The 23,946-nt window shown below is 32.4% G+C and overlaps 2 protein-coding genes and 1 long non-coding RNA gene across 3 annotated transcripts; all 3 read left to right on the forward strand.

The window, feature by feature from the left end:
* The first annotated feature begins 122 nt into the window (after window positions 1–122).
* On the forward strand, window positions 123–4,006 carry LOC145332048 (uncharacterized). The gene is made up of 4 exons (XM_080176958.1): window positions 123–374; window positions 794–914; window positions 1,459–1,535; window positions 2,243–4,006. The coding sequence occupies exons 1-4, from the start codon at window positions 247–249 to the stop codon at window positions 3,492–3,494; spliced, it is 1,578 nt and encodes a 525-aa protein (XP_080033084.1). The 5' UTR covers window positions 123–246; the 3' UTR covers window positions 3,495–4,006.
* On the forward strand, window positions 3,992–23,571 carry LOC145331183 (uncharacterized). The gene is made up of 7 exons (XM_080175805.1): window positions 3,992–4,055; window positions 4,287–4,374; window positions 4,756–4,882; window positions 17,427–17,502; window positions 17,847–17,894; window positions 18,246–19,523; window positions 21,765–23,571. Exons 2-7 carry the CDS (start codon window positions 4,313–4,315, stop codon window positions 23,300–23,302), a joined length of 3,129 nt encoding a protein of 1,042 aa, XP_080031931.1. The 5' UTR covers window positions 3,992–4,055; window positions 4,287–4,312; the 3' UTR covers window positions 23,303–23,571.
* LOC145332049 (uncharacterized) lies at window positions 20,142–21,129 on the forward strand. Its single transcript, XR_013884013.1, has 3 exons — window positions 20,142–20,296; window positions 20,598–20,721; window positions 20,980–21,129. It is a non-coding gene; the product is annotated as an uncharacterized LOC145332049 (long non-coding RNA).
* Window positions 23,572–23,946: the final 375 nt, after the last annotated feature.

Below are 23,946 nucleotides of genomic sequence, written 5' to 3' on the forward strand. Positions count from 1 at the left end.
CATAAGTTTGCTTTTTGTTTGAGCATTAGATGATATAAAGTGCCGACTCCTTTTGTATTTCAATTTTTTTTTATAAAACCGTGGTAGAACTTGATTTTTATATCTAACAGGAACCAAGTAAATGTATATTCAGTAGTAAAAACCTATACATCACTGCTGTAAGGTGCTTAAAATCACTTGATCACTTGTCCATACATAGTCTCCTTTCTGCTACTTTAGAACTTAATCATAATTGTTTTATTTATAATGAATCTGTATTTGTGTTTGACAATGTGTAATTATGTATTTTTCAGAAAATCTTTCATAATGGAGCTTTTAGAAACTGTACCTGAACATAGAATAGTAAAAGACCCGAAATATGGAAAATATGGCCGGTATACCTAGTCTTTCGTTAATTTATGCTTGTTAAAATAATCTTATTAATTTCAAATTTTACATGATGATTCCTGTAACAATTAGATACGATATACATAGAAAGCGTAGCAACTTATAACCGTAAACAAAACTCCATACGTCAATTCAAAACATGCTGATTTTTACCTTTTTGCCACCAAGTTTTATATGATACACCTTATATTATTCATTTGATTTTTGCAACATACTAGGACAACACTAAAGTTTTTGAAGTAGTATGTGGGGAAGGGGACAAAATGTTTTTTTTTAATAATTTTTAATTGAAACATTCTTCTTTAATCTCTGTGGGAGAATTGAAAGTATTCTTAAAATAAAGAAAAAAAAACATAGTACACTACACATGAAGATAATATTTTCACTCAATTTTACCTAATTTTAGGGATGCAACTTTTAAGCTGGAGGCGGCTAGATCCTTAACAAATGAAGCAATACACATATTTCAAGATAAAATATTGATTACAAACAATGAGGAGGCGAAAAATAGTGAATGGCTTGAAAATGTAAGTGTAATTAACAATTTAAATTTGAACAAAACTGATATTAATTAAACAAGTATGACAACATCTATAAGTAGTGAAGCTCTTGAATGTAAAAATAAAAGCAACAAAAGAAATGAAAGGAAATAGGGTACTAACATGCAGACAGTAAGTAATGCTCAGTGGTCACACGAACCTTTACACAAAAAAGTTTCTCAGGTTTATCTTTGTAACAGCTGAGAATAGATAAATAAGAGCATTATCGATGGACCGACGTACAACATGATTTACAGATTAGACGTATAGTGCATTAATCAGCAAAATTTTCATGAAGAAAACCCTTCCATTTTAAATAACAAAAGAGAAAAACACATTTTATAGGATATTCACAAAAATTTCAGCCGTCCATCTTGAGTTTTAGCTGAGAATTCACGTTTTCCTGTACTGTAGAAAACGGACGAACGGTCATTACGAATTCACTACTAAAAAAAACAAGAAAGTCTTAATGTTGTCTTTTATTTGGTAATTTTGCTTCGATCATTATTACTACCTAATTGTTTTTTGTTAGGTTATAGAGCCTCTATTTAAAATTATTGAATTATTTGCTGTTTCTATGAAATCTTTCCAAGAGTTGCTTCAAAATGAAGGAACATGATAATATGATAATTAAAATCAACTAATATGATAGGGTACATAATAAGCCAAGGAATGAATAAACCTCAAATGTAGTATCTTTATCTTGATATTAGGAAGGATATTTTTATAGTTTCATTCTCTCATATGCTATAGGGGTGCGGTATGGGAGAAAAAATGTACTTCATCCCTATGACATTGTCATGATCTAATTTAATGGAAATTTATTTCCATTTCTTATACTACAGTCGTTAAAACGTTTTTTTGTCTTCAATTTCGATTTCTTGAAAACTAAAGAAAAGATCCCATAACCCTAAGTTGAAGATAGGTTTATAATTAAATTACCAAATACTTAAAATCCTGACAATATCATAGTGGGAAGGAATACAATAATCTACTTATCATTTTAAAAAAACGGGTACTGGGGGGAGGGGGGGGGGGACTGTTGAGGGGTTAAGGATAGTTGTGCAAAATTGTTTACTAGAAACTCCGATTTACCAAAGGGAATAGAAGCTTTTTGCAAAATGTAAGATTTCAGTCAAATGCGCTTATTAGGTCAAACTGTTATTAAATATGCGTTAAATTATAATATGAGTTTGGTCAAGATTAAGGACACTTAGACGTTAAAATCGCATTTGATTAGAAGCTTGCTCACAATTCTACGGAATATTGCGATAGCTACTACTCCCATGGTTAACATATTATCATGAATTAACTTCAGAAACTGGAATAAAACTTGAAGTAAATACAGTTGCAGTAACCAACAACATTGATGTCAAATCAGAACAAGACAAAGCATCCATTAAAAATGATCCCATAGACACAGAATTTGATGAAAGTTCAATCAAAGATAATTATCTCGAGTCAGATGATGATACATTTGAGCCTTTGGTAAAGGAAGAAGAGATTGAAATGAATGTTGATAACTTTAAATTTGAACAATTTGACGACTCTGATGAAAATTCACTTGATTATAATTCATCAGTTGTTAAGAAATCTAAAAAGAAAAGTATTGGAAATAAGAATGAAAAACGAGTTAAAAAGAAAACAAAACCAACGAAAATTAAGGGCCCAGGATATTGTGAAGACTGTAAGAAAGAACATATTGAAAACGTAGCAGAGGGAGAAAAGAAAGAATATCCCTGCAATTTATGCGAAAAAAGTTATAAATGCATAAGATACTTAAAACGCCACGAAAAATTTCATTCAGAAACTTTTAAATGTGAATTTTGTGGTGTATCAGTTACAACAAAAGATGTACTGGAAACACACATAAATAATAGACACAAAGGACCTTATCCATGCGAAATATGTGGTAAACTCTTTTCGTCCGTTAAGGCTGTAGGCAGGCATAGAGGCATGAGCCACTTTGGAAAAGTGAGACCCCCGAAAAAAGTTGAAATTTTAAAATGCACTGTTTGTGAAAAGGAATGCAAGGGCGAGAAAAATTTAAGGGAACATATGATATGTCATTCCACAGAAAAGCCGCATACTTGTGACATTTGTGGTGCTAGTTTTTCAAGAAAGTCCTCCTTTTATATACACAAGAAAAATCATAATGAAGAACAATTTTCTTGTGATATCTGCGGCAAAACTCTTAAAACTTCTCAAACTCTTGCTCTGCACAAGTTGACGCACACTGATATTAGTTTTAATTGTACCATGTGTGATAAATCTTTTTCATCCAAAGCAGGCCTGGGTAAACACAATAAGAGTCACACAGGAATAGGTTTATATCACTGTGATTTGTGTGAGAAGACATTTATAACCAAATTTCAGCTGACCCGCCATGCGAGAACTCATTCTGGTGTGAAGCCATACTATTGTGAGGCGTGCAATATGTCTTTCTACTCTAATGGAGAATTGATTAAACACAAGAAGTTATCGATAAGACATGCAGATAATATAAAGAAAATGGGGGGTAGTAATGAAGAAGTAGTTGATGAATTTAAGGATGAAAATGCTGATTAAAAATGTTAGGTATCTTCTCTTTACTGAATATGTTAGTTTATAGTTTTGCCACATAGTATTCTAAATCCATGTGATTTAAATTTTATTTCATCAAAGTTATTAGATATATTATTGATAACAGTTGAATAACTTAATAATTCTAAGTTATCTGATGATATAAATCTTATTTAATACGAATTATCCTAAGTTATTAATTTTACAATGAAAAGAATATCAAACATAAACTTTGCGACAATGTTTTATTGCTTTTAACCTATAAGACCTCATTAAATTGTAAAAATATTGTGAACATTTGTTAAGTTTATCTTTTTAAAAAATCAACTAACATTCAATAGGTATATTAATTGAGTTAAGCTTTCTCTTCTTATTAAAACCAAAATTATCTTAAAGAAAAAGTATTTGTTGTGTACATCTCACAATTAATATTGTACTTCTTTTTTCTTGTTACATGTATTTTTTGTTAAGTGTTTTTTAGTTATTTATTATAAACAATTTTAAACATATATTTCAGATTAAAATGAATTTAGTAAGAATAAGCAACTTCTTTATACATCTGTAAAGGTGATACAATTTTTAAAGTAGCGGCTGCACCCCTAACCTTTAAGGTCAACTTATATAATTTTAAAAATGAGATAAATAAAAACTTTTTCAGATATTTGAATGCATGACCCAATCGGATATAAGTAGTTTATGAGATCATATTTAAAAATAACTTGACTTCTTTTATAAGAAAGTGTTTTTTATAATCAAATTAAGTACCCACTTAAAATAATGAAATGTTTTCTTAAATAGGTTAAACCAAGTTTAAAGCCAATAAGATGAATATCTGCAAGATAGAAAATTTGTCTAATGACGAAATAAATCAGCAGAAATATTTCAGGTTCGTTTAACTTTCCATTTCAATTGCATATGTTATTTATAAACAAAATGAATCTTAATTATTTATTCATTAAGTTGCACATAACCTAAAACCTAAATAGTTGCAACGCTTTAAATTTAATTACTAAATTCCGTCCGTCCTAATTTAGCCTTATAATAAAGTCTTGTAGAAAGTAAGATTATATTCCTTTTAGAAAGTTTGATTTTATCATGCCTTTTTGGAACCTCTTCCTACAATTGAGTGTGCCTTTCATTAAATTTTGCACATTTTTACATGATATCTAACAATTTTTTCCTTACTTAAAGTATTAGAATTAGACGTTTAAAAGTCTTTATATGAGAGGATGTTACTCTTTTCATAAAAATTAATTTTGTTTTTTAGTGAGTTATCCTCAAAGTTAGAATCATCAAGAAGCAACACAAATGAATGTATACAGATATGTCGCCTGTTGTTTATGGAAGCATCCAGTAATTATGATGAGAACAATGTCAATCAATGGTTTGATAATGTAAGTTCTTAATTGGTTTTTACTTTATTGATAAACTATTGACTGCGCCTCTAGTATCTAGGAGCTCTATAATATAAGATTAGGGTAGAAAAACAGCCTAAAACCATCCCAACACCTATGTCAAGCTTCCCCCAAATGAAGATTTCCTTCGGTTCAGTAGTTATCGAAATCTTAAGCTTTAGAAAAACTCTTACTACTTTATACCTGATAGGTTTCATAAATCTAAAACAAGTACAAGTGTATGTATGTAGCCTTGATTCTCTGAAGTTAGGATTCAGATGCACGAGGAGATTGGAGGTGAGAATCCTTTGACCAATCCTAGATTGGTAAGCTTCGCGCACAGCTGAATGTATTCTATGTCACATTACAAGCTGACCCACAATTCTCGTGGAAGCAACTCGAATTATTACATCACCCTGGCCTAGAGTTTTGGCAGGTGTTCCATATTAAGCCACCCTAATTAATGGCACTCTCATATGAATGAGGAGCATGGATGAGGGAAAGCACGATTACAGTCAGGGTTGTCATATTGGGCATTTTTTCGAAAACGTGCCGCCGAATTGCCCAAAAGGGTTTTGGGCACCCTTTTGGGCAAATGTCGTAAAAAGCATATAAAACGGTTATAAAATAGCCTAAAACCATACCAAGACTTATTATTACAAATAAAATAGCCTAAAACCATCTCAGGACTTGTAAAAGCTCCACTGAAAAGAAGAACCATATCGGTTCAGCGGTTAGCGAAATCCTTCTCTAAATACAAAAAAATCTTACTAAGGGGAGGGGGGTTTAATGCAACCATCTCGTAATCAATGTATAAATGGCACTTAGAATTCGAATTTCGATCTAAAATTCTGCATGAGTAATCCTTGGAAGGTCTATTTTCCCTAAATCGAACAAAAAAGTTGAAAAAGTAACGGCTAACGGCTCAGCCGTTCAGCCGTTTTTTGGCTATTTTTAGGGCAAATCTGTCATAAACTACGTAGGAATCAACTCTTTGAAACATATTTTTGCTTTAAATCATGTGAAATGATACAAAAACAACATTTTTAGATTTCTAGTACCAGCAACTACCGGCTAGAACCGTTTGAAAACATTTTGGAGCAGAAAATAGTATTATGTGGAGATAGGTTTCGTGATTATTTGCATTGAAAATAGCCCAAAAATGGTTAAACTGCTGAGCCGCCAGCTGTTAGCCGTTATTTTTCCAACTTTTTGTTCGATTTAGGGAAAATAGACCTACCAAGGATTACTCATGCAAAATTTCAGATCGAAATTCGAATTCTAAGTGCCATTTATACATTGATTACGAGATGGTTGCATTAAACCCTCCCATCCCCCCTATGTAGGAATCAACTTTTTGAAAAATATTTTTGCTTTAATTTATGCGAAATGATACCAAAAACTATTTATCAAATTTCTAGTACCAGCAATTACCGGCTAGAACCATTTGAAAACGTTTTCGAGCGGCAAAGAGTATCATGTGGAGATAGATTTCGTGACGGATTTGCACTAAAATAGCAAAAAAAATGCCTAAATGGCTGAGACGTTAGCCGTTACTTTTCCAACTTTTTGTACAATTTAGGGAAAATAGACATATTAAGGATTATTCATGCCAGTTTTCGTAACGAAATTCGGATTCTAAGTGCCATTTAAACATTGATTACGAGATGGTTGCATTAACCCCCCCCCCCCCCCCCCCCATTATATAATAGTTAATATCACCCAAAAAATAGGCCCGCACCCCCCCCCCCCCATATCATTTTCACCCCCTCTCACTCCCTCCCCTTTTTTTGCCCCCCAAAACGGGGGATGCCCAAATCTGCCCAAATCTGTAGGCCTATCCAAAAAATCTTAAAACTTGGGTAAATTTATCATATAAGAATGATTTTATCCCTAATAACCTATCGAGTTGATAGTTGACCGCCAGACTGAACGGACGTGTAATAAACATATCCCGTATGACCTATAAATAGAAATTATTGGTGACAGGGTGTCCAACAATTTTCTATTTTAACAATGGCTACAAATCAAGTTGAACAACAACAAAGTGATAGTAATATTGGGGATTTAACTAAAATTCTCATTGACAATAAAGTGACGCCAGAAAAACTAAAAGAACTGTTATGCAATGCTAACAAAAGTGATTCAAAAATATCTCTGGATAAGTCAAACCTCAAAAAATGTTGCAGTGATTTAAAGTTATACGTAACAGTAATGAGCAGTATAATCGCAATTGGACCATTAGAATTCATGGGTTATCTGTCTCTTCTGAGCTAGTTAAGAAAGTGGGAGCTGATGAGGCATGCATAACTACTGCCTACAATGCTATCATTGAGCCTGTGCTGAGAAAGCTTACCCCAAAGCCTGAAGACACTGATGTGAACACAGAATGGGGCCCTACAAAGATTGACTCTGTTCCTAAAGTTTTTGATCTCCTTTCAAATGGTCATTTTGTTGGTAAAAAACGAGATAATCTTCCAAGAACTATCATCATAAGATTCATGTCAAGGTATATGAGAAATCTGTTTCTCAAATATAAGAGAAAATTTATGCCAAATCCAACGGCAGCAGAGACAACAATGGGTGTTAAATTTTATTCTGCATTTCCTGATCTTACAGCAATGAACCATAAATATCTGATGGCCCTGAAACAAGACCCTAGGGTTAAGGCTGCTTGGGCATTTGATGGGAACCTGAGATTCTCTCTGGCTGACAGCAAAGGTGAGGAGTCTAACGAAACTGGAGCTGGGTTCTCAGAGGTATTCTTTGTTGAGGATATAAGGACAGATCCCACAGCAGAGGTTGACAAAGCTGTTGCCTCCCACAATGACTCATCACCCTCCAGAAAAAGTAGAGCAGATCTTCCTACAAATAATCGCCAACTGAGATCTAAGGGCCCAGTTAGAGGCAATGGAGGGCCTTGGAGCCAATCATCTGGACATGGTGGACGTAGTGGAGTGCCAGCTGGACGTGGAGGTGTTCCTGGTGGACGTGGAGGTGTTCCTGGAGGACGTGGTAGAGGGCGTGGTGGACAGTTTTCTGGTCGGGATGGACAGCATGCTGGTGGAGCCCAAGGAGAACATAAGGATTCAGGGGAAAGCAGCTGGCAGGAGGTAAAGAATGGAGCTACAAAAGGTGAAATTGAAAAAGGTGAAGGTCTATTGCCAAATGATAATGATCTTGCCTGCTCTACCTTTAATGTAAATTCATTTAAAGATTAGATATATCAACATATTCCTACAAGAATCTTCTTTTAAATAAAAAAACCCTATTTTTATCTCCTAAATTTAGCATTAATTCTTATCTGATTCCTCTGTTTTTTTCTCAATATACAAAAATTTTAGCTCTAGATAAAAAAATATTTTATTATAATAATTAGGATTTTATTCAGTACCATACAAACTATCTTTTATACCTCTTCTAAAAAACATTTGTTTTTCTTTAATGATTTTAATATTTTAAAATTTGTTGGACACCCCAAATATAGGATATGAAAAATAGTAAAAATTGTCCGTATTACCGGAAGTGTAAGATCTATACCTACCCCCTTCCATTCTCCTACCCTTCTTACAACCCCTACACCCCTTGTACACCTGTATGTATTTATGACTTTCACCCCCCCCCCTTTTTCCCACCCCTATCCAGTCCCTCCTTTCCCTGCACCCCCTCTCTATCCTTTCTTACTTTTGGTTTGTGTGTTTGTATATTGTTTCTTCATACATTGGATTTATTATAAATGAATGAATCATTTCATAGATTTGGGACAGACAATCTAAGTAACAACAATTTTCACAGATTGCTTTTTGAAGAAAATGAAGAGGTTGATATTTATCGAAAATTAGACATACAGAGCTCATACTATTCTCCTGATAAATTTTGTGAAAAATTTAAAAATTCAAAAAACATTTCTATCCTCAGTTTGAATATTCAATCTATTAATTCTAAATTTTCTAGCCTTTCTGATCTAATTCATTTTTGGAAAGAGAAAGGGGTTATTTTTGACATCATTTGTTTACAAGAATGTTATTCCATTGTCAGACTGGCCAGAGTGTACGTTTTGTACGTTACGCATCGAATCTGTGTACGTTTTGGACGTTATTTTGATATGTGTACGTAACGTATTTTGAAATTTGTATTTTTGTACGTTTTACGTTTTTTTAAAAATAATAAAAATCAAATATTAGCAGAAAAGTAATTTGTATGTTTTGTACGAAAATTTTTGCAAAAACAATAGGTGTATTATTTAAATAAATTCAATAATATCTTCAATTTTCATAGAACAAAAATATGTATGTAAATTATGCATATATGTTATTAGAACTTACAGTTTAAATTTATGGATTTGAAATATATGTCCTATAGATATAGTTTAAACTATTGAACAGAAAGAGATATGCAGTTGACTAAATTCAAGCTTAAATGCATTTCATGCTACTACCCCTTTAATAGATTTTACGATAATTTTTTTCAAATTCTTTATATACTTGGGTAAATTTTCCGAGATATCATATGGTGCACAGTGTAGGATTAAAAAGTCTTATTTTTTGGTATCTTCAGTTTTTAAAGAATAAGAATCAAATATAAGTATAAAAGTATTTGTATATTTATTTGTATTTGTACAAAAAGTATTACAAAAATAGTATATTATCTATAATGCAAGTAGAATGATGTCTGTCCGTCTGCTTGTCCGTCTGTATATCAGAAGCTTAATATCTCAGTAACCACTGAACCTATTGTGCTCTACTCTTCATGGAATATACCTAATAGTCCTGTGATGGTTTTTGCTATTTTCTTTGGAGGGTTCTCAGAGGTATTCTTTGTTGAGGATATAAGGACAGATCCCACAGCAGAGGTTGACAAAGCTGTTGCCTCCCACAATGACTCATCACCCTCCAGAAAAAGTAGAGCAGATCTTCCTACAAATAATCGCCAACTGAGATCTAAGGGCCCAGTTAGAGGCAATGGAGGGCCTTGGAGCCAATCATCTGGACATGGTGGACGTAGTGGAGTGCCAGCTGGACGTGGAGGTGTTCCTGGTGGACGTGGAGGTGTTCCTGGAGGACGTGGTAGAGGGCGTGGTGGACAGTTTTCTGGTCGGGATGGACAGCATGCTGGTGGAGCCCAAGGAGAACATAAGGATTCAGGGGAAAGCAGCTGGCAGGAGGTAAAGAATGGAGCTACAAAAGGTGAAATTGAAAAAGGTGAAGGTCTATTGCCAAATGATAATGATCTTGCCTGCTCTACCTTTAATGTAAATTCATTTAAAGATTAGATATATCAACATATTCCTACAAGAATCTTCTTTTAAATAAAAAAACCCTATTTTTATCTCCTAAATTTAGCATTAATTCTTATCTGATTCCTCTGTTTTTTTCTCAATATACAAAAATTTTAGCTCTAGATAAAAAAATATTTTATTATAATAATTAGGATTTTATTCAGTACCATACAAACTATCTTTTATACCTCTTCTAAAAAACATTTGTTTTTCTTTAATGATTTTAATATTTTAAAATTTGTTGGACACCCCAAATATAGGATATGAAAAATAGTAAAAATTGTCCGTATTACCGGAAGTGTAAGATCTATACCTACCCCCTTCCATTCTCCTACCCTTCTTACAACCCCTACACCCCTTGTACACCTGTATGTATTTATGACTTTCACCCCCCCCCCTTTTTCCCACCCCTATCCAGTCCCTCCTTTCCCTGCACCCCCTCTCTATCCTTTCTTACTTTTGGTTTGTGTGTTTGTATATTGTTTCTTCATACATTGGATTTATTATAAATGAATGAATCATTTCATAGATTTGGGACAGACAATCTAAGTAACAACAATTTTCACAGATTGCTTTTTGAAGAAAATGAAGAGGTTGATATTTATCGAAAATTAGACATACAGAGCTCATACTATTCTCCTGATAAATTTTGTGAAAAATTTAAAAATTCAAAAAACATTTCTATCCTCAGTTTGAATATTCAATCTATTAATTCTAAATTTTCTAGCCTTTCTGATCTAATTCATTTTTGGAAAGAGAAAGGGGTTATTTTTGACATCATTTGTTTACAAGAATGTTATTCCATTGTCAGACTGGCCAGAGTGTACGTTTTGTACGTTACGCATCGAATCTGTGTACGTTTTGGACGTTATTTTGATATGTGTACGTAACGTATTTTGAAATTTGTATTTTTGTACGTTTTACGTTTTTTTAAAAATAATAAAAATCAAATATTAGCAGAAAAGTAATTTGTATGTTTTGTACGAAAATTTTTGCAAAAACAATAGGTGTATTATTTAAATAAATTCAATAATATCTTCAATTTTCATAGAACAAAAATATGTATGTAAATTATGCATATATGTTATTAGAACTTACAGTTTAAATTTATGGATTTGAAATATATGTCCTATAGATATAGTTTAAACTATTGAACAGAAAGAGATATGCAGTTGACTAAATTCAAGCTTAAATGCATTTCATGCTACTACCCCTTTAATAGATTTTACGATAATTTTTTTCAAATTCTTTATATACTTGGGTAAATTTTCCGAGATATCATATGGTGCACAGTGTAGGATTAAAAAGTCTTATTTTTTGGTATCTTCAGTTTTTAAAGAATAAGAATCAAATATAAGTATAAAAGTATTTGTATATTTATTTGTATTTGTACAAAAAGTATTACAAAAATAGTATATTATCTATAATGCAAGTAGAATGATGTCTGTCCGTCTGCTTGTCCGTCTGTATATCAGAAGCTTAATATCTCAGTAACCACTGAACCTATTGTGCTCTACTCTTCATGGAATATACCTAATAGTCCTGTGATGGTTTTTGCTATTTTCTTTGGGGGAGGGACACTTAAAGCTTTTTACTTTCTACTAGGATTAGAGGCTTCGTATCCCTCTTTTATAGAATCGTTTGTTGGAAATTTGTCAAAAAAAAAATATGAAAAAAGATTGTGATTATTTTTTTCATTTAGGCTTTGCCCCAGGGTGCGGTGGGGGTTCCCCCACCCCGCTGATTTGCATTAGTTTACAAAAATAAATTGAGGGGTGGTTGATTTTTTTTTGGGGGGGGGGTGGGTTTTCCACACTCTAAGAAAATAGCCTAAAACTACCACAGGACTAGTAGTTATATTCCCTGAAGATTAGAATTTAGAACCCAATCTGTTCAGCGGTTACCAAGATCTTAAGCTTTAGACAGACAGGCATTGATTTACTTTGTATTAAAGACTAGTATTTTCTGAGATCTTTAGCAATAGACAAAATAACCCTATATCCTATTATATGTTTATCCTATAAATCCTTTTTTTTCTGTAACAAAGAATCTCGCTAACTGCTGAACCGACATGATCTTTGTGAGGTTGTAGGCTATTTTCTCTGTCCTTCCATATCCCTTCAAGAACCTGTATTCAAAATGGTAGAAAAATAGCCTAAAACCATCTCGGTAACTGTGTGAAGTAGTTATGAAAATCTTAAGCATCAGACAAAAAACTTACTACTTTATTTAATAGAATATACTTAGTACGTAATAACAGGATGTATGTCTCTCTGTCAGTTTATTTGTACCGAAGGTTCTCGCTAACCGCTAAACCGATATGGTTCTCTTTTACAGGGTAGCTTCTCATAGGTCCTGGGAGAGGGTACAACCACCCTCCCAAGAGAAACTACTCTTAGAAAAAAATCACAACCCTTCCTTTATTTTTTCTTTCTTTTTAAAATTGAAATCAGAAATGGGGGTGGTCTACTCCCCCTTCCCTCACTAAAAAAATTATTAGCGAAGCTACTCTATAATCACTTTGTCAGTCCGTTATGCTATCGGAGAAACGTGATTTTCTCGGCTCCTGTTTTTTGATTGAATAAGTTCACATTCTACATAGGTATTTTCATTGAGATTTGCCTTTTGGTTGGGTGCTAGATCTATTCCTAGATTTTCTTTTTTTCATGGTTTTCTCGACTTCTATTCAAGATAGACGGCTGAAATTTTCAGGGAATAAATAAATTCACATTCTACATATTTTCAAAAAGTTTCTTTAAGGTTTGTCTATTTGTTGCAGTGCTAGATCGATTCCTAGATGTATAGGTTTTTGTGATTTTCACAACTCATATTCCTGATAGACGGTTGTAATTTTCAGGGATTGTATTAGTTTTCATTCTTAATACTTCCACTAAATTTCATTGAGATTTGCTTATTGGTTGGGGGGCTGAATTTATTCCTAGATTTTCACGTTATTATATATTTTTAAAAGGTTTTGTGATTTATTTAAATAAGTTAAATGCTTATTTTTTACGACACTACTCTATAGTTTATATAGTTCCCAGATTTCCATCCATAACTTTTGAGCTTCGCTACTTAAGGATGTTGTCATCCTTGTTTTTTACTTTTTGTTTTTAAATAAAAAAATGGGTTTTTGAATTCAACTCCTACCCCCCCCCCCCCCTAATCAAGTTCCTCTAGAGGCCTCTAAGGGCGTAGTCGCTGGTCCTTATAATAGGATATACTTTGTACATAATAACAGAATGTCTGTTTGTTTGAACCAAAGAATCTCGCTAACCACGGAACCGATATAGTTCTCCTTAACAGGATAGCTTCTCATAGGTTTTTGGAAGTTTTATAACTATTTTGGGGAAGAGTATCACCATCCACCCTCCCAAGAGAAATTGACTTTAGAAAAAAAACTACCTCCTCCCCCCAAACATGAATTTTAATTGCGATTTCAAGTTAATTTTTTTCCAGATGTCTATAAATAACTTTTGAGCTTCGCTACTTATGTATGTTGTCATCCATGTTTTTTTTTATTGAATTCAACTCTCCCCTCCTCAAGTGCCCCTAGAGGCCTTTAGGAGCGTAGACGCTAGTTCTTTTGAATAGAGTAATAGGATATCTTGTGTCTGTCAGTTCGCTATGGTTCTCCTTTACAGGTAGCTGCTAGTAGACTTAAATGTATTGATAATAGGTAACTAGGAAATTATTTAACTTATTTTTATTAGGAATGTACGTTTTTGTACGTTTTTTTTACTTTTTTTATGTACGTAACGTATTTTTTTTGTGTACGTTATGTACGTTTTTTATTTTCAAAATTGGCTGGCCAGTCTGCATTGTTATTCCATCCATTTTTGAAATATCTTTATATCATCCTATTCTATTTAAAACAAGAACAACTTTTGTGGGTGGAGGCGTAGCTTTCTATATTAATAAATCTTTAAATTTTTCTGTTCTAAATGAGTATTCTATTTTTCATGAAAAAATTATTGAAAGTTTGTTCATAGAATTGGAGTTTAGCAACAGGAAAAAACTTGTTATTGGTAATTTCTACAGACCCCCTAGCACTGGGTTAAACAATCTTACACCTAATATGCAAATAGAGTTATTTTTGGAACATTTTCAAGGCATTTTAGACTCTATCACGGAGCGAAAATGTAAAGCAATTCTTTGTGGAGACTTTAATTTAGATTTGTTTGCTTACAATGTACATAATTATACAGCTGATTTTGTCAGCATGCTTTTTAGCGCTGGCTTCCTGCAGCTGATCTCTAACCCTACAAGAGTCTCAGCCCATAACAATACAGCTACGCTTATTGACCACATCTGGACAAATGATATTAAGGATCAAATGGTTTCTGGAGTAATAACTACTTATTTGAGCGACCATTTCTCAACTTTTCATTTTATTAGCACTAATAAACATAAGACAAACCAAAAAGTAATTTCCACTAGAGATTTTTCTGACGTTAATATTGAAAGCTTTAAAGATGACTTAAGTAATTTGTCTTTTAATGAAGTCTATGCCAAAAATAACCCCACAGAAAGCTATGCTATCTTCCAAAATTTATTTCAAGCTTCTTTTGAGAGAAATATTCCTGTTAAGGAAATTCGATTTAATAAAAACTACCACATGATCCAAAATTGGATGACCAAAGGCATATTAAGGTCTAGGAATAAGAAATTTGAATTACAATCTAGATTAGCAAAAGTTCCAACAACTGAAAATAAGGAATTGTATACTAAATATAAAAACGTGTATAACAAAGTTCTGAAAACTGCAAAAAAGTTATATTATAGTAATCTACTTGTCTCCAACCAAAACAATCTTAAAAAGAGTTGGCAAATTATTAAAGATGTCGCTGGTTTGAATTCAAAAAGAAAATTTTCAACTAATAAGATTATTGTTGATGGTAATGAGATCATTGGTGATAAGAACATAGGAGAGGCATTTAATAGGCATTTTTCTAGCATTGCTTTTAACATTCGACAGGCTATACCCCCTACTGAGAGATCCCCTAACTCTTATCTTGAAGAATCTGGCAACCTATTTAACATTCCCCCAATCACACCTGCAATTATAACTGAAATTGTTAATAATTTTGACCTAAAAAAATCCTGTGACTACCTTGGAATATCATCTTTATTATTGAAAAAAGTCGTTTCACAAATTCTAGATCCTTTATGTCATATTTTCAATAAATCAATTGAACTTGGCTCTGTACCTGAACAATTCAAAATGGCTAAAGTAACAGCTGTCTTCAAAAAAGGCGGAGATCCTTTCAATCTTAATGATTACAGGCCAATTTCTCTACTTCTTATTTTTTCAAAAATTCTAGAAAAGTTCATTGCCATTAATTTGCAAGCTTATCTTTCTGATAATAATCTTATTGATGAACTTCAATTTGGATTCCAGGCAAATAATTCAACATATCATCCTATGATTCATTTACTCAATCATGTAAGTAAAGCTATGAATAATAAGGAGTATACTATTGGAATTTTTTGTGATATTCGCAAAGCATTTGATTGTGTGCCTAAAAATACTCTTCTTATGAAGCTACAGAAATTTGGTATTAATGGGAACTTGCTTAATTGGTTTGAATCATATTTAACAGATAGAAATCAATTTGTTAAATTTGGCCTTTTTGACTCTGATCCATTAGAGATAGATAGTGGAGTGCCTCAAGGTAGCATATTAGGTCCTATTTTGTTTCTTATATTTTTTAATGACTTGCCTAAGTCAACACTTTTAAAAGTCCTACTTTTCTGTGATGACACTACTATATTAGCCTCTGGTAAAAACCTAAATGAGCTTGTTGAATTTGTTAATGCAGAACTCAAAAATATTTCCCAGTGGTTTAGGGCTAATCAAATGTCTTTACATCCCAACAAAACAAAATTCACTATATTTTATCCTACTCCCTCCCTTATTCCATGGAATGAAATCAATCTATATTTTGATGATAATGATCCAAATACCCTTAACCCTAACCCTTTACTTAGACATAGAATTGACTTTGTCAACCATGAAAGTGATATTCCAGCTATAAAATTCTTGGGTATTTATTTGGATCCAGCCTTGAATTTTAAGGTTCATATAAATGAATTAAACAAAAAGCTCTCTAAATCATTATTTTGTCTCCGAAAATGTCAAGGTCTACTTACTGAAAAAGCTCTCAAAGCTCTATATTACTCTATTTTTCATTGTCATTTAGTTTATGGAGTCCTTATCTACTCATGTGCATCACCCACAAATCTTACTGGCATAATCACTAAACAAAAAATGGCTGTGAGATGTATTAAGCAAGCAACCTACTATAGCCATTCTAGTCCTTTATTTAAAAATCTCAATATTTTACCCTTTGAATCTCTAGCTCATTACTTCAAACTAAAATTTATGTATGAGTACAAAAATAATTTGTTGCCAAGGTCTTTTAATAATATGTGGCCTAGACGAGGTGAATTAAATGGTAACTTCGTTTTGAGAAACAATAATAATTTAACTATCCCCTTTTCTCGAATTAACTTAGTAGAGAGGCTTCCTATTTGTTCATTTCCAAAGATATGGAACAGTTTTGACGACCGTGATAATATAAAAAATGCCTTAAACCTAAATCAATTTAAGAGTAAGCTAAAAAAATGCCTTCTAGCAAAAATAGACATAACATGTTATAGACTTCTTTGCCGTACTTGCCACCTAAGAATGTAAAACATTTATTCTGTCTGTTCTACAAGTCTTCACTGATTTACCCCTCATATTAATTATAAATGTTTTTAGTCAATATTACAAACACACATCATGTTACTTTCCCCTCCAATTCCCTTCCTTACAATTCCACATTATAATCCCCATCATATATAATGCGTAAGTTCTTATTTTAAATAATTAAGCTTCATGTTATCTAATATATTTTTTTATCATTTTTTCTTATCTGCAAAGGCTACTTAATATTACCTCGAGAGAGATTAATTAGTCCTTTGACACGAATTTTGAATGTGAATACTATTATCTTTATTATTAAACTATAAGTAATCATGATCAATTTTATTGTTTGTTTGTGATTATACCATGTAATGTATATATATTTTTTTGTATGTGTCATAAAATAAATATTTCATTTCATTTCATTTCATCCTCTCAGTCCAAAGATAAAGCCTATACGCCAATGTGTCAAAACTCCCCCCCCCCCCCTTTTTTATATTAGTAATATTAGTTTTTGACATGATAAAAGAAACTTTCTATGTACCTTTTTTTCATTAGATCTATTTCTATTTTAGATAGCTGGGCCACTATTGAACATTGTTGATCTTTTTTCAACGTCTATCAAAGCTTTCGAAGATTTTTTACAACACGAAGGAAAATGATAATTATTGCTAAAATTTCAATAATGTTATGAAGGAACAGTCGTTTGATTCTTATATCTAAATATTGTGACTTTTATGTTTCTAAGGATTGACTCATAAACATTTTATTTAAACATTACATTTACTGAATGTCTCACAGTATTTTTATATTGTTGCTCTAAAGATTTTTGATGCTACACTTATTTCTAATTCGACGGAAAAACTACTTTTTCGAAACAACTTTGGTGTTTATTCTCTTAAATTAATAGCATACATATTAACTTATTCTTTTTTATCTAAGTTCCAAACAGATAATGGTCTATTATAAATCATAATTGTCATTGAATGTTATCTAAGATAAATATGTGGAATTAGATGATTTTAATGTCTGCAATGAAAAAGGTTATTAGAATCAAGAATTTTACTTTTAATACATTTATAATTATCCTTTTCAACTGATTTTTTGAATACTGATTCCTATTACCACAAGGTACAATGTTATAAGCGAAGCATCTCTATAATCAAGTCCTAAACAAATATGTAAGTATATCCTTAAACAGTATCCTGTATGTGCATCAAATTTACTTACAATTTAGTTTAGACTTATGCATTAATATTATGCCTATTCAAACTGACACTCTAAAAGTGTTGATTTTACTAACGCTTTAGAGCTTCGCTTCTATAGATTTTGTCATCCTTGATTATAGGAGAATTAGGATAAAAATTATATATTCTTGATTTTATATTATTAAGAAATAAAGAAAAAGAAATCTACCAGCAATAATAAAGAAAATACGATAAAATGCGAGGAGGAAACATCTGGCAAAATCAAAAGTGAATCTCTGATCAAGTTAGAAACAGATACTAATAATGATATTACTGATCCTTTAACAATAAATGAAATTACTTATGCGGATGATTTTGATGATAATTTTGAGGAAAGCTCATTAGATTTTACTGTAACTGATATCAAAGGAAATGTTGAAGAAACATTTCATAATAATGATAAAAACACTACAGAAAAAGACAAGAAAATAAATAAAAAGTTATTTTCCTGTCATGAATGTGATAAGCAATACACTACAAAGACGAACCTACAAAAACATATGAAATATCACACCTTTGAAAAGTCATACAAATGTGAATTTTGTCAAGAAGGATTTGCAACAAAATCCAAATTGGTAGATCACAGGACAACACATACAGGCGAAGTAAAATGTGACATATGCTCTAGATCTTTTACAGATAGCTTTAGAATTGTGTGGCACAAGAGAAAAACACATAAAATTGAAACACCCTTCTCTTGTGATGTTTGCAAGTTAGAATTCCAAACAAAGCGAGATTTTGTGACACACAGAAAAAGTCACACCAATGAAACTTCATATTCTTGCGAAATTTGCGGAAAAGTATTTTTCACACTTAAATGGTTGCTTGCTCATAGGGGTCGCCATAAAGGCGGAAAGGATCAATATAAATGCGATGTCTGCGAGAAAAGTTTTACATCAAGTGGTTATTTAACCATCCACAAACGAATACATACGGGTGAGAAGCCATATTTGTGTGTGGAATGTGGAAAAAGTTTCAAATCAAATACGCATTTAGATCAACACAAAAGATTGCATTCAGACGAAAAACCATATGCTTGTGATTATTGCGAAAAGACGTTTCGACAGATCAATAGTTTAAATGTGCATAGGAGAGTGCATACAGGAGAACGGCCATATAAATGTGATTTATGTGCTAAGACTTTTATACAGATTAATAATTTGAACAAGCACAAAAGAACGCATACAGGTGAAAGACCTTATGCCTGTGACATTTGTGAAAAGCGATTTAACTCCAGCGGTACCTTAAAAGTACACAAAAGAATACACACAGGAGAAAGGCCGTTTCCTTGTAATATATGCAATAAATCTTTCTATACAAAGCAGGAGCTGCAAACACACAGCAAATCCTCTGTTCATCTTAATATTGTAAATAATGGAAATGGAATGAATAATGCTGATGACTTAAAGTTTGAAAATGCTGATTAAATGGGAATGAAATGTGTAGTAAGGCTACTCTATAATTCACTTGGTTTTCCGTCAGTCAGTCCGCATCGCTATGGGGGAAATGTGATTTCTCGTCTAATATTAAAGATAGAAAGCTAAGATTTAATTTAAAGATTCCTATGACCTTAGCGCATCTACTCTATGCATTTTTTATATAAAAATGTTATAAAAAGCCACAAGGTCAATATGGTAAAAGGGGTAGTTGCACGAAATGCATTTAAACTTGAATTTAGTGAACTGCCTTTTTTTTCCTGTCCAATGGTTTAAACTACATTTATAGGGCATATATTTGAAAGAATTTCAATTTTCTACCAACTAGTTTTAAAAATATCAAGACTTGAAAATCGTATTTTTGTGATAGATGCAACTTATAAGCTGGCCTATTTTCACAAAAAATGGCATGACGACTTATTTAGTGATATCTAAATGTTATTTATTGTAATACAAAATTATGTATATTTAATGGTATACTTTTAACTTTTGCTTGAAATCAGTTTTTTTTAAATCGCCTCATGCAACAATCCCTTTAGTAAGAATATAAAAGATTTTGATAGATTCGTTAGCGATGGAATGATATTCAGTTTTTTAAACATTTATTTTTGCAGACATATAAAATGTATTCCTGAATAAAACTCTATAAAAAAGCAAATGATTTTGGATAAAAATGGACTCTAAAGTAAAGATAGAATCGTACAGAGAAGAAGTTAATGCAGAAAGTGAAGATTACACCAAAGAAGGAAGAAAACTATGCGGGTTTCATTTTGAAATTATCATTTATAAAATTTGTAAACAATTACCTAGACAGTTTGTTGTAAGTGAAGAGCCTCTATATTGAATCAGATCATTGATGTCTTAAAATGTAAGTATGTCCGTATTAATCGTCCTATATTCAAGTAATTTTGGAATAGATCTACAAAGAATTTTTCTTTATACTTTAAATATTGTTAAATATTAAATGCGTAGTTGCTTATTATTTGTTAATGTTTGTTCGTGTATCTGTCTGACTTGTTGAGCTTCACATTTATGGTTGTTATCATCCTTGTTTTGATTGCAGTGAGTTGACAGCTAAGCTGGAAACTGCACAGTGCCTGACCAAACAATGTTTACAAATTTGCCAACAATTATTTTTTGATGACAGGAAGGATCAACAAGAAAATGCTGATCAATGGTTTGACAATGTAAGACTTTATTAATTAAAATCTGGTTTTTAGCGAGCAAAGAAAACCACTTCCTTATTTTTCTTCATGCCTAACCCCTACGGGGACTCTAATCTTGCAGGTTATTCTTACCCTATGCGATTGATAAACAACGCAGCAAAGGTAAGATAAGAAAATTATTGATAACAAAATAATAGAAAAAGGAATTAAAGAGAAATATATTACCATTACATAAAGGATTAAGTTATTAAAAAATATATGCTTTTGTTTTATTTTTAGGTAGCTGGACCGCTATTAAATATTAGTGACCTCTTTTCTACGTCAATTAAAGCTTTCGAAGATTATCTTCAGCATGAAGGAATTTAAAACCATTTACATATTCTTATACAGAAAAGTAACAGGATCTGTGTCTGTCTTTGTGTACTGAAGGATCTTGCTGAACTGATACGGTTCTTCATAACTATTTAGTGGAAGAAATCACCTCTATACTATAAAAAATTAACACCAAACCCCCCCCCCTAAATTTTTTTTACTTTTCCTTTCTAAAAAATAGATTGATAAAAGATATTGACCAACCCTCCCCTTCCCCTACCTCAGGTGTCCAAAAAGGCATCTAGGCCTAGGGGCATAGCCGCTGATATTGTTAATTTTATTTAAATATCCATAAAATGGTTTTAAATAGAAAAGTATGTTGAAGATTTTGTAATTTGTGTTGAAGATACCAAAGGTTTTTTACATCAAAAATCATCACAACCATTACACCCCCCCCCCCCCATACATCAGCCCCAAAAAAGGATTAAGAGTACGTGGATATTGTGACAGGTGAATTTTTGTTGGTCAATATCATGTTTCTTCATGGTCAAGGTAGAGGATGGGGTAAAGTCATAAAGGGGGAGGGGGTGGTTATTATAGCCAACTGGGAGAGACATTTTATCAGAGTATACGAGAATATCTCACAGTATCCACTTATACTACATCCATTGCTACAAATAAGGATTTTCAGAGGAGGGGGATACCATATTAGTTTAAATAAATACATAGATTTTGATGTATAAATAACTTAGATTTCCATAAAAGGAAAGTACACAATAACTTTATTGAAATCACTAAATGTACGAATGAACAGATCAAGACAGAATTCATTATTAAATCTGAAACCGAATACAACAATGTCATAAGAAAAGATAGCGCGGAATTTGACAAATATAATTCCCGCATATTATCCACAGAAGAGGATAATTATATTGAAGATGGAACAGGAGAATTATTTGAAGAAGGTTCAAAGACTGAACCAGGCAAAAATAAATCTACCAAAAAGAAACGCGATGGTACAAGTGCTAGAAACAAGTATCCCTGTTCTGAATGTGATAAGAAATTTCCGTCCACTGCAAGACAACAAGAACATATATTAAAATTTCACAATCCTCAATACAAGTTTCAATGTGATTTTTGCAGTGTAAGATTTCCTGATAATGATAAGCTAGAGAAACACTTGCCAAGTCATACAGGAGAAAAGGCTTATGCTTGTGACGAATGTGATAAGAGATTTCACCAACCCGGCTTACTGGAAAACCACAAAAGAATACATTCGGGTGAAAAACCATTTACATGTGCTGTGTGCCACAAAAGTTTTTATAGTAACCAAAACTTGTTAGCCCATGTGCGTATACACAAAAAAGAATTTTCTTGTGACGTTTGCGGTAAAAGATTTGGAAGAAATGCTGAAGTTGTGAGCCACAGAAAAATTCATACAGGCGAACTTCCTTTTCCATGTGCCATATGTGGTAAAGGTTTTAGAACAAATGGGCTGCTACAGACACATCTGGTGGTCCATACTGATCAGAGCTTGCATGTTCCTTGCGAGGAGTGTGGCAAAACTTTTAATCATATCAAAAAATTGAATAGCCACATAAAGGTTGTGCACATGGGAGAAAAACCCTATAAATGTTCAGATTGCGGTAAAAAGTTTTCGTTTAAAAATAATTTAACTGTCCACATGAGAAAGCATACAGGGGAGAAACCTTATTCTTGCGAAGAATGTGGATATTCTTGTTCTTCCTCAAATACACTGGCACATCACAAAACAACGCATACAGAGCGGGAGCCAATTCCATGTGGTATTTGCAGTAAAACTTTTCTTGCTAAATACAGCTTTAAAATGCATATGCGAATACATACCGGGGAAAAGCCTTTTGAATGTTCTATGTGTGATATGGTCTTTACGCAAAGTTCTAATTTAAAGAAACATGAACTAATGCATACCGGTGAAAAACCTTTTCAGTGCGAAATATGCGAAAAAGCTTTTACGTTAAGTCACAAACTTAAGATGCACATGATGACACACACAGGGGAGAAACCCCATTCATGTCAGCAGTGTGGCAAATCTTTTGCAAGCAAAGCACATCTGAACCGTCATATTTTGATTCATTCTGGGAAGAAAGCATATTCTTGTGATTTATGCAATTCGTCTTTCTACACAAATTCCAAGCTGCAAAGACATAATAAAACAGCTGGCCACCTGAAGCTGCTCTATGAGAAACAAAGTCTTGAAGGATATCAAGGCGGCAAGGGGTTAAAAAATGAAAAGTCAGATAAGGAGTAGGTAATAAAAAATTATTTTCACTCCATATAATTTTTATGTTATTTCATCAAAAAATATTTATTATATTTTAGTGTTATATTTTCATAATGTTGTATTTTAATTAACATTGACATATTTTTATAGGTATATTTTCAATTTTTTGAAAGATATTTGATAATCCTAATAAACGAAGTAGTAAGCCTTTTTCTGTAGCTAAGGATCTCGCTAACTGTGGAACCGATATCGTTCTCCTTTACAATAAAGTTTCTTACAGGTCCACTGAAGGTTTTTCTCAAATGACCCCCCCCTAAAGAAAAATATCATTTTGATTTTCTTAAAAATAGAAAATGGGATGTGGGTCGAATTTTTCACCCCTAAGTTCTCCTAGAGGCTTCTAGGGGCGTAGCCGCTAGTTGTTCATTGATAATTTACTAATACTGATTGATATGTGTTATGTTATTGTTGAAAGCTATATTAAACATTTACCTAGTCACGCAGCTACTCTAAAACTTTTCTTTACGTCTGACTGTCACTTAAGAAACCTAGTCCATCTAAGACTCTCTGTAGTTGAAAGGGCATACTTGTTTTTACTTTTATCTATCTGTACTTTATTTGACTTGTTATTGCTATGCTTATTATGTAAGGATTCCCATTTCAATTAAAAT

The sequence above is a fragment of the Acartia tonsa genome, chromosome 11 (genome assembly GCF_053477335.1).
Source record: "Acartia tonsa isolate MP-2025a chromosome 11, ASM5347733v1, whole genome shotgun sequence".
In the NCBI taxonomy this organism is placed as follows: domain Eukaryota; kingdom Metazoa; phylum Arthropoda; class Copepoda; order Calanoida; family Acartiidae; genus Acartia; species Acartia tonsa.

What these genes read in the sequence shown, in the direction of transcription:
- LOC145331183 (XM_080175805.1), top strand. Translation starts at nt 4,313, where the DNA reads ATGAATATCTGCAAGATAGAAAATTTGTCTAATGACGAAATAAATCAG. An exon ending in TCAATCAATGGTTTGATAAT is followed by an intron (nt 4,883 to 17,426) that starts GTAAGTTCTTAA and finishes TTTCTATTTTAG; the next exon opens with ATAGCTGGGCCACTATTGAA. An exon ending in AAAGTTTGAAAATGCTGATT is followed by an intron (nt 19,524 to 21,764) that starts AAATGGGAATGA and finishes TAAATAACTTAG; the next exon opens with ATTTCCATAAAAGGAAAGTA.
- LOC145332048 (XM_080176958.1), top strand. Translation starts at nt 247, where the DNA reads ATGAATCTGTATTTGTGTTTGACAATGTGTAATTATGTATTTTTCAGA. An exon ending in AAATATGGAAAATATGGCCG is followed by an intron (nt 375 to 793) that starts GTATACCTAGTC and finishes ACCTAATTTTAG; the next exon opens with GGATGCAACTTTTAAGCTGG. An exon ending in ATAGTGAATGGCTTGAAAAT is followed by an intron (nt 915 to 1,458) that starts GTAAGTGTAATT and finishes GTTTTTTGTTAG; the next exon opens with GTTATAGAGCCTCTATTTAA.